Source organism: Bos grunniens, chromosome 19, assembly GCF_055505025.1.
Source record: "Bos grunniens cultivar Pamir isolate PY7600 chromosome 19, Bosgru_T2T1.0, whole genome shotgun sequence".
Taxonomy (NCBI): Eukaryota; Metazoa; Chordata; class Mammalia; order Artiodactyla; family Bovidae; genus Bos; species Bos grunniens.
Window position 1 is genome coordinate 25,272,091 of NC_141183.1, and position 18,378 is coordinate 25,290,468.

The window sequence follows — 18,378 nt, forward strand, 5'->3', positions numbered from 1 at the left end:
ACTGTCTCCGCACAATGCCTATCAGAGGGTAAGTGCTCAGTGAATGGTAGCCATTAATACAATACTGCTTTCCCAAGTAATTCCAGAATCTCTAATTTTCCTTTTAGCAGTGTATATAAGAATCTGGAGAAGCAACAGCAAATGTTACTTCCTTTTCTGCAAGGCTGTGTGGCATATTCGAAAAGTTATGGACTTTGAATTTATATAGACTTATTCAAACCCTCCTCTGCCACTTTATTATCTTAGGACCTTGAGCAAATTAATCTCTGGTGCTCAGTTTCTTCATCTGTAATATGGGAACAATAATATCTACACTGCACAGTAGTAATGATGATTAGAGATGATGTATGTAAAATACTATGTCTCGCATATGGTAGACATTCAAGAAATTTATTGTAGAAAGCAGGTACTAATAATTCACCTTATAGAGTGCCATGTACTCAACATAGTTGCATACTAAGTGATTGTTGCTGTTGGTAATGAAGGTCAGGCTAGTAAATCTTTTGTAGGATGACGTTTTGCATTGTGTAAAGAGTTTTCCCTCAATAGGGCTTTCTCTAGTATTCCTACAATGCAGCTAAACTAAAGTTTTTCTCTATGGTATTATTAATTCCGTTCATAATAGTTCTCTTAAATTTATATAAGGAAAAAAATGAGTATTCACAATCATCAGACAGGCTTTAATTTACCATTATCCAGTAGCTTTTACTACTACAAAGACACTTACAGAGTGGCATGCTGGATTGGAATTGCAAAGACTGGCATGAAGAACGGTCACCATCACTGTCACCAATGAAGGCTGCAGCTTAAAATTTTGCCCAGACAGCAAGTCTGAAATTTCTGCCTCCAGAGAAAAACTTAAAAAAAAATCACAGTATTTTTAAAAAGAGAGATTTAATGCATATATGAAAAATTGGAGGGCAGAAGGAAGGAGAAGGAAGCATTTTGTATATTTAGATCCTCTTACAAATTCATGCTGCCAGGAGAAGTGCAAACAAGAATTGAGTCACTCTTGTTTCCAGTAGTTGGTACTCCCTAAGTGAGAGCACATTTCAAGCAGTTGGTCTACCGGCTTGCTATGTCTTGTTCCTTCATCTGCTAGAATGCTTGTGGGTCTTTCTAAAATATCCTTGGAGGAGTAGGTGGAAAGTGGTGAATCAGTTTAGTATCTAGTCACTCCCCAGGGGAAAAAAAAAAGTGACCAAGTAACCAAATAAAGAGAGCTATGAGTTCAATAACCAAGATCATTCCATGGCATGGATTCTGTTATCATTGAGCATAATTCCTTTATCTCTTAGAGACAATCAACCTTCAGCCAGGGGAGTGTAACCTTAAAACGTCATAACTCAGTTTAACATAGTGTTAAAGTTTGGGGTGATATTTGTCAGTGCTGGGGCTGATACAATCAGTCTGAGGGAACCTAGAACAAAGAGTGGTGGGTGAAGAGCATGTCACCTCTGTGCACATTTGTTTCCTTGATGAACAAGGAACTATTAGCTGCAGAGAAAGCATTATCTAGGTGAAGAATGATGCTGATTATTTTAGTTGCCTCTCCTGAAATTGTGGGGTAGAACAGAGGGTCTCAGTGAGTTAAGCAGCAGGTTTTTTACTGTGATGCTGAGGATTTTTTTTTAATTAAGTTTAATTTGGAAGGGTATATAGACACATAGCTCTTCTTCAACAGAAACCAGAAATCAATTTGAGATATAGACCTCTTTTTAACCTCTGCTCTTACTTCATTAAATCAAAAAGTTTTACAGTACTGAATCATATAAGACTTTAAAAAGTCTAAAGTCTTAAACAATTAGTGTTGGGTTAAACAATAGATTTTATACAAAGTTCAAGAAGAACTTGTTAATAAAACATCTGAAGGGGGAAATAATATATTCATTGAGCATGTAGCTTTCTGAAGGAGCGTGCACCATCTTCAAATTTTAATTCTCAATAAATTTAAACTTCAATTGTGAACTTCTATATAAAATATTATTTCTAAATTCATCTTCTCAATAAAGTTGTTTACCACTTAACAGAGTCTTGCCATGTTATGTTTTAAATTAATAATTGCTCTCATTGCTCTAAGTAGAAATGTAACCCGTAAAGCATTAAAAAAAAACTACTCATAATTTTAGTTTGCTCTTAAAACTACAAGTATTTTAAATTACATTTGTTATTTCAAAATATTTTTCTTTAATTTCACCATTAGGCAGAGTTCATGATATTATTACATCTTTAAATAATTTATAACTTTTATAAAAGAATAACAATGTTAACTCTTCTTTGAATGCAGATTTTCTGGTTTTAGATGTAAATTTTTCTTTTTATTTTTACTGAATAAGTTTATTTTTATTATTTCTTTTCACATGTCTGGATCTGCTGGATTATAGACATATAATTTAAGTTAGCATCTTAGAAATCCAGGAACTTTCATACAACAAACTCATTAAAATATATTTCAGAATCTGACTCAGATAACAATATAAAATATCCACTTTTATCATTTAAAAAATGACCAGCATATTTCATTTTAAAAGGATAGTAAAAGTTTCTTAATCAAAAACTTCTTAGAGGTCTTTTACCACATGGATTTACTGCAAACTTGCTGTATCTGCCAGGCCAGTAAACCTGCCATCCCCTTTAGTCAATATCTCACATTGAGATGCCATGTTTTAAGAATCTTCCTGATCGGGTAAATATTATAGAATATATTCTTTTCTAACCCTATAGACATACCTTTCAAGGGCACATTTATAAGAGCTGGAAGGACAGGGGAAAAATAAAACCCACACTGCTTTTTAGAGTTTTAAAACATTCTTTATTGGAATTTCAATAATTCATTTAGCAGAGTGTGCAAAAATTTTTATAGAAATCTTTTAATTTTACACTTTTGCCATATATTGAAAATCATATTTAATATGGTCTTATATCTTTTAGACTGAAAAACAGAATATGTTAGAATTTGTCAGTGATAACTTGGGTAAGAGTTTAAAGAAAATTATGACTAAATCAGAACTCAGTTTTTACCTATTCCATATAGGAGAAGTAAACAAAGTCGTGAAAGTTCTTCCTAGTTCTGATTTCTGTAGTGCTAGACCAGGATCCCTGCAACACTCTGAACAGTGATTCATACTGTAACAGTCGTAACAGCAACACTAGTAACAATCATAAGTGAACTGTAAAATGTGCTGTAAATACTGTTAGAATTAACCTGTGCAATTCCAGAAATTTCTCCTTAACTAACTTCTTAAAAAGAGTATAAGAAACAACAAAAACGCTAAGGAAGGCCACCACCAGAAACAAAATGTAAACATCCTAAAAGTTTATAAATTTAGGTACCTTCGCAAGTTAGTCTGCATTTATTTTTGCTAGACATATTTAGTGTAGTAACCTAGCCTTCTTAACTAAACTGAAATTAATATCAATTTTTCCAACAGTTGTGCTAAATTTCTTTGCACCCAGTATGCAAAGTCCTTATTCATACATGTACCTTTCTCTCTCATTTAGATAAAGCTGGGACTTCTTATATAGCTGAAAAATGTCTTTCCACTGGTAAGACAAGTTATATATATTGTCTCTCAACATGAAATGAAACATATCTTTTTAAAAGTTTTAATATATATTTAGAATTAAACTATATTATGATTTGATAATTTATCTGTAGAACAACTATAAAAGCAGTGAAAAGTTGTTTTTTTGGAAACCAGGATTTAAAAAAGTGAAAAAGACAGTAAGAAGTTTCTCTGGCTCCTTTTTATGTCTTATCCTAAATTAAAAGGGTATTTTAAAGAATTCTAAATTAAGAGAGAAACACTTAAAAACAACATTATCAAATTTAAATAAATTTGTTATTCTTGAAGAAACAACATGCAAAGGATTTCACACAACAAGCTCCTTGAATTGACCTGGTGTTCCTTAGAAAAATTCAGAAAAAATTCTTGCTTTACAACTGAAAGCATTTGTAATACGGAGTGAAAAAGCAAGGAAGAAGTAAGTAACCTGCCTATTCTCAGCTTTAAAGATACGACAAGGAAAATAAAAATTATTTATAATGACATTTAATAAGAACTCAGATGAGGTTTTCTAGGAAAATCTCTTCTATCCTATACTTTGACAATGATCACAAAACTCCAACAAACCTTCTGACACCTCCTTATAGCTACAAAGCCAAATATTTGCAAACAGTTTCTATATTACAATGTATTAACTGTAACCATCCAACAAATTGGCTGTTTTAATTTCCCTAATTTTAATGCTAAAAGCAAGAATACAAAATCTTAAACTGATTAATGAATTTGAGTTAATAAACAGTTTTTCTAAAATGAATCTTTTCCCAAAAGCCAAGTAAACACTTATCTTGAAGTAAGAAAGCTACACTTAAAAGGGCTCTGTGAAAATATATATGCTTAATCTAAAATCAATAGTTCAAAGAACATGTACCTAAGAGCAGTTGTAATTTTTTGATGACCAAACTAATTGAAACAGACACAGGTATAACTAAAGGCCATTATCTGCATCTCTACTCATAATTATAAGAATGTTCCAAAGTTTTAAAGAAACTCCACAATTTAGTCTGTCTCATGAAAAGTATGGCCTTAACATGAAAAAATCAGATCCAGCCTGAGAAACCTGACCACAGATTAGGAAATAGGGGTATATAAGATCCCTCAACCTGACTACAGATAAATCTCAAAAATGTTGTCATATTATTGTTTTTCTAAAAGTGTAAAAACTAGACTTTTACTATGAAGATCCATAAATGCTTTGTTATTAAGAGATTTCATCTTTAGGTTTGTTAAATTTTGTCTTTAGATATTCAGAGGAATGTCAATACTAAAAATTAATAAATAGCTGAGATTAAAATTATATTCGTACATCTTAAGGGAGAAGCACATAAAGTGAATTAATTTCCCTGTTTGAAAAAAACAATTATCATCTCTTCAAATGGGGGAGAAAAAAGAGAATCAGTCAAAACTACCAGTTCTCTATTTAATATTTAAATAATTATGCTATTCTTACTTATTTCACCTGTGTAAAACCCCTTCTCATCTTGTTCTGCTATGTTCACGCCACTCTTCTCTTGTACTTCCTCAGTGAATATAATATTAAATCCTCTCTTTTAAAATTAAAAATATTTAATATTAAAAATCAGGTCTCTAATTTATTTCTAGAGTTCTTAGAATTGCTAAACAGGACCCCATTTTTTTTTCATTAGAATGTGACTTGATCTCTCATAAAGGCAATCTACCTCAACCATTATTCAAGTTTTTCAAGTAGCTTAAAAAAAACTATTGAGGAGCAGTGTCTAACTTTAATCTTTTCACCTCCTGGATTGCCATGTAAGGCATATTAATAGCAACTCTTCATTGGTTCTTATCTCTAGACCAACTGTTCCAAGGAAGAACAGAAATGTTACTTTTAATGGCCTCCTAGAAAAACAATTTTGTGCTACATGTAGAAGTTTTTTCCATAGGCAATACACTTGGATTCATCTGCATGCCAGTTCAATCTTCCCTTCATCTGTTTGCTACTTACTAGACATTTATGTAAATATATCTGAAATTCACAGAAGGAATGCTACAATAATATATTATAAAACTAATAAATTAATTTGTTATAGGAGATATAGGATATCTGTTTAAATCTGTTAGAAATGCTAACAATATCCATTTTTAATGAAAAAGAAAAAAGTACCTGCAAATTTGGTTTAAAATTCATATTCAAGCCTCCTTCATTTATTTAGGAATATAAACCCTCAAGATTATGGTTTTATTTGTCCTCCTCCTGACTTGTGTAATAAGCATATACTGAAATGACAGTTGTTAAGAAATTAATATCTTTTAGGTTTTAGGGCGTTAATAAAAGAATAGGAACTTCTCAGATCTGAGTATGTGTTTGTGCTCGAACATATATATATATATATATATATACATACACATATACAATATATATGTATATATGTGTGTGTGTGTGTAGTTTTTATATGTAGTAGTCTATAATTTTTAAATTCTTGGATTCACTCCCTATATTCACATATTGAGAACTTATGTATCTTATAGCCTTGGACATCGTTTAAAACAAAACAATCCAGAAAAGTTCAAAAGTAATATTTTCTTTTACCACAAGAGGGGGCTAGAGAATTCTAATCTCTTCTAAGGTCTATAAAACCCTTTTAACTGCTACTTTATAGACATTCAATTACAACAGGCCATAATACATTAAGGCATTAAAATACACATATATCCCAACATATGCCAAAGCAAGCACTACACTAGTGTGCCCACCAGATGATCACCAACACCAACATCAAATAAACACTTAGGCGTCTTCAAGAGGTTTATATGAGATTTTACGCTTTAGTCAGCTCTTTTGGTTAGGTGAACCCTTCGGAATGGAAAATGTCAAGGAATGTGATAAAACGCCCAAGAAGTGGAGAGTATGGCAGGAGAAGAGTGAAGTAAGGATTAAGAGAACTGAAATTTATGTAGTTTGGAAAAGTGAAGACTCGAGGGATGAATGTTCACAGTCTTTAAATATCTTCTAAAGGTAACAATATAAATGAATTAGGGGAATTATCCAGTCTCGGAAGATGGTATAGAAGAGAGCAATGGCCTGAAACTAAGGAAGGAAAAGTTTAGGTTAGACATGAAGAATAAATTAGTAATAGTAGTTGGGCGGGAAATATGTCTTGCAAAGGAAGGATACAGAGCATAATGGCTATATTTGATAATTAATTAAATGAGATATTAGTAAGAATGATGTGAATTCATTAGAAGGGCTAGATTAGATAACTCAAGTGATTTTTTTCCCCTAAGCTGTGACAATCTCTAGGCCCAACTACGTACTTGGATATTCATAAATGTCTTTCAATGATGATAATGGTCATTTGTAGAAAGGAGTGCTCATGATCCCAGTTAACCCTATGTTTTTTTGATTAAAACAAAATCTGGAGTATTATTATGAAATAACATAATTACAAAATTAACCATTAAAATTATGCTTATCTCTTACAGAATTCCATTAAAATAAACTATACCATATAAGCTATACCCTAACAGCTCATAGAAATGGGTCCACAAATAATTGGCTAAAGGTTTCTATAAGTGAAAATTTTCCATGAAGGAACAACTCCCCTATAAATCCCAGTTTTACAAGCCAGAGAAACCACTTTGTATAATATTTCCCTCTAGACTAATGTATCTGGGTTTAAGCTACTTAGGGCCTAACATAAAAAAACCTGTCACTCAAAGTCAGAAAGGCAGTGTAGAGCATAAGTGTAATTATAGTTTATGAATTCAACAATCTTCCCATAGTAGACAATAATATTCTAGATTAACATGTTTCAGCATCGTTTTAAACAGCATTACTAACATTTACTTTTTACTTGAAAAGCCAGAGTTCTATGACAAAGCAAAAGAATTTATGGCTAGAAGAACAAAGATCACCAAAGCATGAAGAAATCACTCTAAATATACACTTACATATATATACAACAAAAATATATAAAACATAATGTATATTAAGTATAAATAAAATTTATGCCTATATAAATTAAGTATATGTATCTACATACTTGGCCTGAAAGTTTTATGCTTAAACAAAATTCTTTCACATTTAAGTGAATATTAAACTTTGAGATAAAAATGGTCAATGGCTTTGCAGCTTGAAGAAGAATGGTCTGCCTTTGACTTAGTTTTATATATATATATATATATATCAGATAACTATATTACATTAGCAACCAAAACACTGTATATCATTTTGCCACCACTGTAATGACCACACTAACAACTTCAATAATCACATACTAGGACTTTCATATTACCACTATACTCATTGACTCGTTTAGAATTTGGAGAGAAACAAAAAATATTTGAGGCAATATAAAAAAGCTTAATCTCATCAGCCAAATCACTCACTTAAAAATCAACTATTTACATTTTAAAATGGCCACTGTTACTTCACTACTAATTATAGTAGAAGCTCAATAAATGTTGACCTTTCAAAGAATGGGCTTTTGCTCATATTGCCAGTGTGGAAAAAATTTCTAAAATCACGTTGGCTACAGCAAAGGCCAAATCTTATCCTGACTGTCTTTCAAACTACTGTAAGTCCAACCAACTGTTTTTTTTTGTTTTTTGTTTTTTTTTCTGAAAACTCAGTCCTTCAAAATCAGCACTTGATTATGTACCATATACCTTATTGTGGGGGTGTTCAGTCTTCTCTCTTCAACTAGATGATTTACTTACTAACCAAAGGAATCGCACCTTATTTCTTTTTGTATCCTCCACGCATCATCTAAATTCATAACTGAATAAGGGCATTCAATATAGGAATTCAATAACTAACTCTTCATTGGCAGTCTATTAAAATCTATAACATGGACAAAAAGGCCAAAAAAGATAATGAATTAGTTCTCTGTCAAGTCAATTCAGAAACTAATTGTATGCTTTTCACAACTGTAATTGTCCGAATTTATGGAGCCCTTTGAAATTCTTTATAAAATACTGCTTCCAAATCATTCTGGGAAGATAACATACATAGGCCAGAGAGACACACATGTCTGAAGAACTTGACTAAAACTTCTGAAAAATAGCTTAATGCCCATGGTCAGGCAAAGCTATCTGGGTCCGCACTGAAAAGCATGCTGAGATCAGGCAGGTGAGGAAAGTACACGGTACGGGTCAGGGGAGGCTGTGCCCAGGTCTTGGTTTTCTTACTGATTCTGTCTTGCTGACCATAGGACCAGGCACTTCACCTTTTTAAAATGTAGTTTCCATTTTGGTAAAACAGAGATTAGATTGGGTGATTACCAAGTCTCTTCCTTGTCTAAACTGCCATGGTTTTAATGTTAAAATGTGGGTTAAGTTTGCAAGGAGTTTTTCCTAGTGAAAGAGGCATTATGGAAGCTATCCAACAATCAACACATGCGAGAGTGCTTTACTAAAGCACTGGACAGAAGGTTAGAGTTTAAATACGCACCAACAGCCCAAACATGCTTGGCTGAAGAATGAAAAATGAGTAGTTCATAGACAGATAATTGTTATTGTTTTTTTTATTCTACACAAAACATGTATAATCCTTGGTAATCATTTGTTTAAGTTATATAAATTACTGTCAACTTTGAAGCCCAGTTTGTCATCTTCATCTGTGATTTATACCAGACTATATAAACGACATGATGTCTTAGATCTAATAAGACATTTATCTTCATGAAGGAGGCCACTGCAATCCTGAGTGACAGCTTACTTACCCTTATCACAGTTAACTCAACACTGAGTCCTTAATTTCTCCAAATGATCTGAAATCTGATGGACTCACCTGAAGCCAACAGAGACTTGTTCAGAAATCTACCATGCTCATGAAAGTATGTGTTTTACAGTAAGAATTTATTCTTTGACTCTCAAAACACAGACAGAGAAACCAGTTTTGTGCTCTTCCACAGTGTACACTCTAAATACACAGACATAACTTCTGTTAGGTTTGACAGGAGTCATATGTCTTATTAAAGAAAAATATACCTGCAAGCAATAAAGATAAAAGCAAATAACTGAAGAATAAAAATAAAATGAGATAAATGCTTGTTTGAATGTATGTATGTTTATTTATATAATCATATATGGAAAGGGACTATTTGAGTCATTTCTATTATCATCATATAATAGAATAAGAAGGTACTAACAACCCTAAATATGTTCATATAGTTTATGTAATTTAAGAAAAATACACGCGAAGAATGTAATGTGCTTGACCCCATCAGTGAGAAGGAAGCAAATGGCTTGCTGTTTTTAGGCCATTAACTCTTTCAACCTACTAGGTACCAATGACTGAACTTGCAATAGCTTTCTAACATTCCAAGTCAAGCAGCCATAAAACACACACATTTTCCTCCAAAGCTGTCAGCAGTATTCAGCCTAAGGTTTACCTAATCAGAGGGGTCACTTACCACTAATCACTGCATCATTAATTCACACATCCCATAAGTACTATAAGAAGTGCAGTTTATTTATTATGTGAAACAATATAATTTATATAGTAAAATCAGGCCTTACACACAACTCACAGCCATGAGGTCTCAAACTGGCTTGCGAACAAACATTTTTTTATCCTCACTGAATATAAAATCTATCAGGGGTACTATGAGTAGACTTGCTATGGTTTTTCCAGTAGTCATGTGTGGAAAGTGAGGTGGACCATAAAGCAGGCTGAGCACTGAAGAATTGATGTTTTCAAATTATGGTACTGGTGAAGACTCTTGAGAGTCCCTTGGACAGCAAGGAGATCAAACTAGTCAATTCTAAAGGAAATCAACCCTGAATATTCATTGGAAGGGATGATGCTGAAGCTAAGGCTCCAATACTTTGGCCACCTGATGCGAAGAGTCAAAGACCCTGATGCTGGGAAAGATGGAGGGCAGGAGGAGAAGGGGGCAAGAGAGGATGAGATGGTTGAATGGCAACACCAACTCAACGGACATGAGTTTGAGCAAACTCGGGGAGATAGTGAAGGACAGGGAAGCCTGGTGTGTTGCAGTCCATGGTGTCGCAAAGTGTTGGACACGACTGACTGGCTAAACAACAACAAATCCTCCAGTTATCATTACAAAACATTAAAAAATATTTTTAAGAAGTGTTAAAAATAAGACCATAAAAACTGATTTTCTTTATTTTAAAAATATTCTGTTTTTTAATATATCTTTCAGAAAAGGCATGGAGTTGAAAATGGCCACTACTGGTACATGAACAAGTCTACAATTTCTTTTAAGTCAAGTAGCATGTGGCACCCCACTCCAGTACTCTTGCCTGGAAAATCCCATGGACAGAGGAGCCTGGTAGGCTGTAGTCCATGAGGTCGCTAAGAGTCGGACACGACTGAGCAGCTTCACTTTCACTTTTCACTTTCATGCATTGGAGAAGGAAATGGCAACCCACTCCAGTGCTCTTGCCTGGAGAATCCCAGGGACGGTGAGCTTGGTGGGCTGCCGTCTATGGGGTCGCAAAGTCAGACATGACTGAAGCGACTTAGCAGTAGCAGTAGCAGCAGCATATAAATTGGCCTATAAAGGCTCTTCACTTAATCATTTTTACTCTTCTCCAATGATGGTTACAGGTTTTTACTTTTCCAATTCTACTTTTCATTTTGCTGGAGAACAAGAATGCTTTATAACCTTTAACATCCAGATGTAAAAATAAGTTCGAAAAACATTCTTCCTCATTTCTTCCCAGATATATCTGACCAATACCAGTTATTACCTTTTCTTTAATTAGAAGGTAATAATACATGATACATAATATTAATACATTATTACAGATTTCTGGTTTCTTCACTTAAAATCATTTTTAAAATTTTCTTCCAGAAGGAGTCACTATAACCTTTTATAGAACACTTTCCCTAACCCATCTTTAAAAAATTTATATATGTGTTGTTTAGTCACTAAGTCATTTCTGGTTCTTGCAACCCCATGGACTGCAGCCTGCCAGGCTCCTCTGTCAATGAGATTTCCAAGGCAAGAATACTGGAGTGGGTTGCCATTTCCTTCTGCAAAAGATCTTCCCCATGCAGGGACTGAACCAGCATCTCCTGCCTTGGCAGGCAGAGTCTTTACCACTGAGCCACCTGGGAAGTCCCGTATATACACGGGGTTCTTTGTAATTATATATCCATTGTATATTTTGGACAATGAGAGCAATCAGATTTTGAGCTTCATAGTTGGCTGGCTTTTGTAGTTACTGTATTGAATGCTTCATACTAAAAAATTTTTCCTTCAATACAGTAGAAACTATGTCTTCCTAAGTCTATAAATCTAAATTTTATTACTTGTTAGCAAGTTTTCATTCCTGATTATGGGGTTATGCTCTTGTTTGTAGGTATCTCTCCATAGGCTATAGCCTGACATTCTCAGACTGAGGGCAGTTTACAAAGGAAGAGGGGAAGGAATTGTGATTAGGTAGCAACATGCTCTCATTTTTATGCATGGTTTAGCATGTAACCTTGGTTTTCATTTTATGCTGTTGCACCTGGTCAGGTTTCTATATTCTTCTAGATCTCTTTGTAGTTTTCGCAAAAGCATGACCCAAACACGACACGCACCATGGCTATTGCTTCTCATCACTGACGTTATGGCCAAATGGGGCAGACTGCGTCCTTGCATAACTGTACGTTTAGGATACTGATCTGGCTAGAGCTAGAAGGCAACCAAGCTGAAAAATTTTAGGGCTGATCTTTCATTTTTCTAATAAAGATAAAAATTCCAAGTGTTTAAAATAATGTTACTATAAATAAAATTTTTAAAAATCTTTTGTTCCTAATGGATCACTGTAGCTATCTCATCAGCATTTATATCTGTCCATCTGTCAACATATTAATAGTGTGTTTTCCCAATGAGATAGTCAGCTCCATGAGGGCAAGGACTGTGTTTGACTTTTTACTGTCTAATAGCTTAGCTCAGCATTACCTTATAATCTCTAAATAAGTACTTGTTAAAATAATGAATAAATAGCATATCAAATGTTACTGTTCTCGATATGGTGTAATCTAGTAAAATAGGATATAAAGTTTACTTAAAATTTTAACATCTTTATAAGCATCTCTTTAATTTCACAAGAAATGCACATATCTTTATTTTTCAGGGGACGGAAAAAAACATTTATTGTGCCCATTATCCATCAGGCACTAGGCACTTTGCTAGATTCAATACTTTGCAAAAACATATCTTATCATCCTACAGTCAAATAAACAAGTCTATTCTTACCTCTACTATTAACAGTGACACTTTGGGAATTCGTTCAACTTTAATGTGCTTTGGGATTTTCCAGGTAATAGGTTTATCTCTCAATGCTAATCACTTTCTTTAACTTCAACTATTTTTAATGAAAACATTTTAAATATACTATTTCCACTTAGAGGTCTTTCTGGCTTACTTACTGTGTTCTCAGTTGTGTTTGGGAAAGCTGGAAATACTAAGTAAGTGACCTATGGATTAATGAGGTACTATTGTTCTAATTCTGTCAAGCATTAGATTGATCAAAAAGAAACAAAACAAATTTTTTTGTTTTGCACTGTTAATTTTGTATAATTATTAATCAGCTACCAATGTAATTATTAAGCTTTCAACCCAAATGATGTTTTTAGTATAAAAACTTAGGTATTACTAATTGAGCTAGGATACAAAGCTCAAACAAAATAAACTGCTTCTGTGTGACTGAATCTATAGTTCTGTTTGGTGGTTATCAATTCAACGAAAATAAGAAAATATAAAATCACCAAAACGGCTAAATGAAATAAGAATTAATGACAAATTAAAAGGAGAAGGGAATGCAGGGATTATGAACACTTGGAAAATGCCAAAGTCGGAGGGAAATTTGCAAGAAAAATAAATACCAAGATCACAGATTAATAAAGAAAAATAAAGAATAATTTACCAACTTTAGTCCCAATCCCTAAGTGAATAATAAGCTTCCAATTTAATATTCAGTTTAGTAGCATTTTGACATCCCCCCAGCACACACACACTGCAAAGGCACAAGAGAGACTTTGATAAGATAACCATGTGCATCAATGATGATCAAACCTTCTGTTCAAGTGGCCAAATGCCAGAAGAGGCACAGTGAACTCCCACCCCTGGGATATCTGAGCCTGAGCCAGAAACTGGCAGCCACCATGCCAAATTTTTTATATTCGTGTATCTTAAAAATTCATATATATTTTGCATGCCACTATATTACATACCAATGTGTTTCTAATATAATGTTTATAAGGGTTGAATTATTTAACTCTTCCCATTCCCAAATCTTCAAATGAAATGGATGCAGATCCAGGAAGATCTGCATTATGGTCCTTGTGATTTTCCCTTCCCCTTAGACAACACCAACATGGTCAGAGAGATGTGAGTATGGGTAAAAATGGTATCCTATTATAATATGATAAGCTCAAGAGTCTCAAATAATCCTCAATATATCAATAATTCAATAATCATAAAACAATGCTCTTAATTCTCATGAACTTCACTGAAGCTAAAAAATATGAAAGAAGGTTAAACTGGGCCCTGCAATCTTAAAAAGGTCTCTTAGCTTTTCAGCTACAGTTCTTATAGAAAGATCGATAATGATGTCTTCCTGCTCCAATATGGAATTAGTGTTTCCCTAAGTACATTAACTTGAGAACTATTGAATTATCTAGGAGGATAGCACCACAATGAAACAAATAGTTGTTCTTTGCAAACGAGTGATTACCAATACAGAGAACCTTCTGAAGGCTGCTAGATTGAAAATGACCAAAGGCAAAGACCCAGGACAAAAAGTATAAAAGTTTGGTCATCCTAAAGACAGAAAGATGACACTCACCCTCATCCTGATAATCTGACAAAAAAGGTGCATCTGATGTAAAAGAAGGGCCATGAGTTCCACTGTGATTATCATCGGAGCTGTCCTGTCCAAGGTAATTTTCAGGTTGGTCTCCCCCTGAGGGACAAAAAAGAAAGAAACAAGGTCATACTTCTGACATCTTAATAAATGTCTTTGTAGATTCCTTCTAGAGGCCAGTGTTAGTCACTCAGTCTTGTCTGACTCTTTGTGACTCCATGGTCTGTCCATGGAATTCTCCAGGCAAGAATACTGGAGTGGGTTGCCATTCCCTTCTCCAGGGGATTTTCCCAACCCAGGGACTGAACCTGGGTCTCCTGCATTGCAGGTAGATTCTTTTCCATCTGAGCTCCCAGGGAAGCCCAGATTCCTTCTGGTATTTACCAAATATATCTATTAACATAAGAGAAACATATAAATAATTTATAGAACCAACCTACCTGGATGGGAAATTTTCCATTCAACTAACTAGAACTTAGAAACTGTTAAAGTGAGGAGACCTTTTGCCACCAGAAAGAAATTTCCCCATCACACTTAAAATGAAAACATAGTTATAAAAATATCCCATTAATTACTACCTTTACCCTGAATGCCTCTATTTCCAAATGAAATAGAATAAATTACACAAAGAGTTAAACTTCTATACATAATACAGTGCAGCAAGGTCAAGCAGAGAAGGCAATGGCAACCCACTCCAGTACTCTTGCCTGGAGAATCCCAGGGACGGAGCGGGGTGCGGAGCCTGGTGGGCTGCCTTCTATGGGGTCGCACAGAGTCGGACACGACTGAAGTGACTTAGCAGCAGCAGCAGCAGCAGCAAGGTCAAGATTCTTTCCTTTGTTAAAAAATAAGAGAAGTAAAATTTGGAGAGAATCTGGACTATTCCAATTTAAATCACTACTTGTTTTGCAATTTTAAGGAAGTTCTCTTTATAATTCTGGTTTACAGCCTACGCAACCACCTCTTAGGAATTCTAAAAACCCTAAGAAGGTAATATTTGTTCTGCAAAATTGCTTTGATGAAAGGTAATGTATATACAATTCTGAATAAGGCAATTAAAATAATGCTAATCTCTTTTGGGCGTTTTTGACACACTAGTGGATTATATTTTGTAGAAGTGGCCCATGCTATTACAACACTTTAAAAGGTTTAGAAAGAAGATGTTAGTTCATTCAGAAACCAAAAGAAAAGGCTCTGCACTGCAAATGGCTTTACTCAAAATCCCCCAAACAGAGGTACAGTCTGCTGATAAAAGGACACCAACAGCTGCTCAGTTCATTTCACAAACATGAAAAGGGGATTTTCAACTGAATTTAATATTATCTCAAATACTAATTTCCAAAGGAAATCACCAATGCTAATCTCAGTAAACACTGTAGAGTTTTGGCCCTGGATTTCAACTAGGGAGCAGTGAAACTGAACAACCTACATAGAATCTGTATTGCCTCACTTTAAAGGTTTATTTCCTACAATTAAACTAGAAGGATAGGGAGAATATAAAATGATTAAAAGTGGAAAGCTGTAGCCTTCTCTTTCCATAAATTAGATGATCATATCTAGATTCCTCTGCAGACGCCCAATGATAGGTAGACATCCATAACTGAGTTGAACACCTGCAGATACAGGACTTTAAAAATAAACTGTGGAGTTTGTTGTGGAGAATAAAAGTAAAATGAAAACAAACAAACCCCTCACACAACAGTCACTGGCTAGAGTGGGAAGAGGTGCTGTGTTTTACTAGGTTACTTGATCAAGATACAAAGCTTATAGTTCTGCTAAAGTACTACTGAGAAATTTCTATTATAAGCAGAAAAATCTCAAATACTGAACTGAGGGCTAAAATCCTCAAATTTTACATCACTGCAAATCCACTGAAATGATATTATCAAGGCAATCTAAATGTATAGCTGGCAGGCAACCTGAAAGTGAGCTGTGAGGTTAAAGGAATTTAAAATTTTTGAGTCAAACAAAGATCCAGTTAAAAAGTAGTCATATGGGTTGCCAAGCAAAATTTAACATTTGTAGGACATAATGGGCATTATTTATCAACTGTCACTCCAGACTCAAAGTTTTCTGCTTGTTCCAGAAATCTGACAAATCCACTCTTACAAATTCTAGCAGTCTAGGCTTTTTTCAAAAAAGCAAATCAGGAGGGGCTTTGCTTTGCTTTGTTATTTTAAATGAGCTTTTAAGTTTTGGAATAGTTGTGGATTTATTCTAAGTATTGTAAAGATAGTACAAGGAGTTCCTACATACTGTTCAACCAATTTCCCCAATGTCAACTTTTTACATAACTAGTGTACACTTGTCAAAATCAAGAAATTATCATTGGTACACTGCTATTAACTAAACCACAGACCTTATTCAGATTACACCAGTTTTCCCACTAGTGTCCTTTTCCTGTCACAGGATCCAATTCAGTTATATTTAGAGCTTCCATTTTTAAAGTACTATCCAAAATACCTGCCTGGATTCGGCATGCCTGGAGAATCCCATGGACAGAGAAGCCTGGCTGGCTATAGTTCATGGGGTCGCAAAGAGCTGGACACGACTGAAGTGACTTAGCATGCATGCATGCATTATTAACTTCAGATGGAAAAGTCACTTCCATGTGATTCCTATGGTATCTAAACATAGTTACTCCAGGTGAGCTTTTAACAGCTACCTCTGTGCTAAATACAAGACCATGACTCTGTAAAGTATACAACAACAAAGGTAAACACCTCAATGCAGGAAAAACAGAGCCTAGGTCAGTACTAAAAATGATTGCAGTGGGGGAAACATTTAAAAATATGTTTTACATCCAAGTGTAATTAGTTCCTGATGAGGGAAATGTAGCTGTAAGTGTTTTCAGTGTCATATCAAGTGGCCCAGCTCCCCTGGACACACACAGAAAAAAAGCCAGTGACATATAAATAGACACTCCCATGTAATTAAAATGATTACAATTATTCAAGATGCATGGGTGAAAAATTTTATAGAAGAACTAACAATTACTGTGGTCATTTTGGATTTGTTGAAGTTTAGAACATAATTTTTTCTTAAAACATAATCGCAAGTAATCTCTGGACTCATCTACAGCTCTTAGAATTGCAGTTACAAGTGGCCACAACCACAGTCCAGTGGGATCAGACGTAAATGATCACAAACCATAGTGACAGACATTTCCATTCAGTAGCTCTACAATTAGGGCTTAGAACTCCACCTGCTTTGAGTGGCTTTCTCACAAGCAAGACCCTAGCCACTAGAGACACTCTTTCCCATTGCAACTTGCTCAGAATCAATATATTTCTACCCAGATATATATATTCTAACACACAATATCTCCATTAATCACATCTACTACCTTCAGTCCCTTCCTTTTGTATTTCTAAACAAGATCTGGGGGAACTATATTAAGGGTTCACCTGCTATTAGCTGGTAGTTTGCTCCTCTAATCCTAAGTATCATAAGAATTGGGCACCAGAAACACCCCTTAGTATATTCAGTGGCAGGTTTCCACCGAGTATGGTGCTGAGGAGCCTGTAAGGAGGATGGCTTCTCTATTGTTCTTTCCTTCAAGTCAAACTCAATTTCATTCATGCTCCATAGAATGATAAGGTGGGAATTTTGAGGGTTGGAGCAGAAAGATAAAGCAGCTTTGTGTCAGGTGTAAGGTAATTATTTGCTAGGGTTTCTGTGCTATTTGTTTTTATTCCCTGTGTTTTCATTAACAGCTAATGAGTTTTCTCCCTTAATTCTGAAACAATAGCTTGGCCACTTGAAGTTGGCTTTTTCTGCCATGAATTCAACCAGCTGTTGCTGCTCCATAAACTTTATGGAGAAGTGAATTAAACTGCTAAAAACTTTCATTTCCTAATTCAATTCCAAATAAAACAGGGGAGAAAATGAGCCATGATGATGCTCCCCTCGTAACTATTTTCACTCACAGCAAATCCATCTGATTCTGAACTTGCAGGTACTATTTGCGGATAAAAACAAACCATAATGATGATTTTACCAAGAAATAAGAGAAAAATTTTAA

The 18,378-nt window shown here is 34.5% G+C and overlaps 1 protein-coding gene across 4 annotated transcripts in view; it reads right to left on the reverse strand.

Annotated features, from left to right (window-relative positions):
* The window catches only part of SKAP1 (src kinase associated phosphoprotein 1), a 304,655-nt gene that overhangs the window by 193,011 nt on the left and 93,266 nt on the right, over positions 1-18,378 (reverse strand). For 3 of the 4 annotated variants that reach the window (XM_086358049.1, XM_086358052.1, XM_086358050.1), the window contains one exon: positions 14,337-14,453. In XM_086358049.1, coding sequence (XP_086214175.1) covers positions 14,337-14,453 — 117 coding nt within the window. Of the gene's footprint in view, positions 1-14,336; positions 14,454-15,061; positions 15,190-18,378 lie in introns of those variants that run through there. The other variant, XM_086358053.1, reaches the window with a different exon arrangement.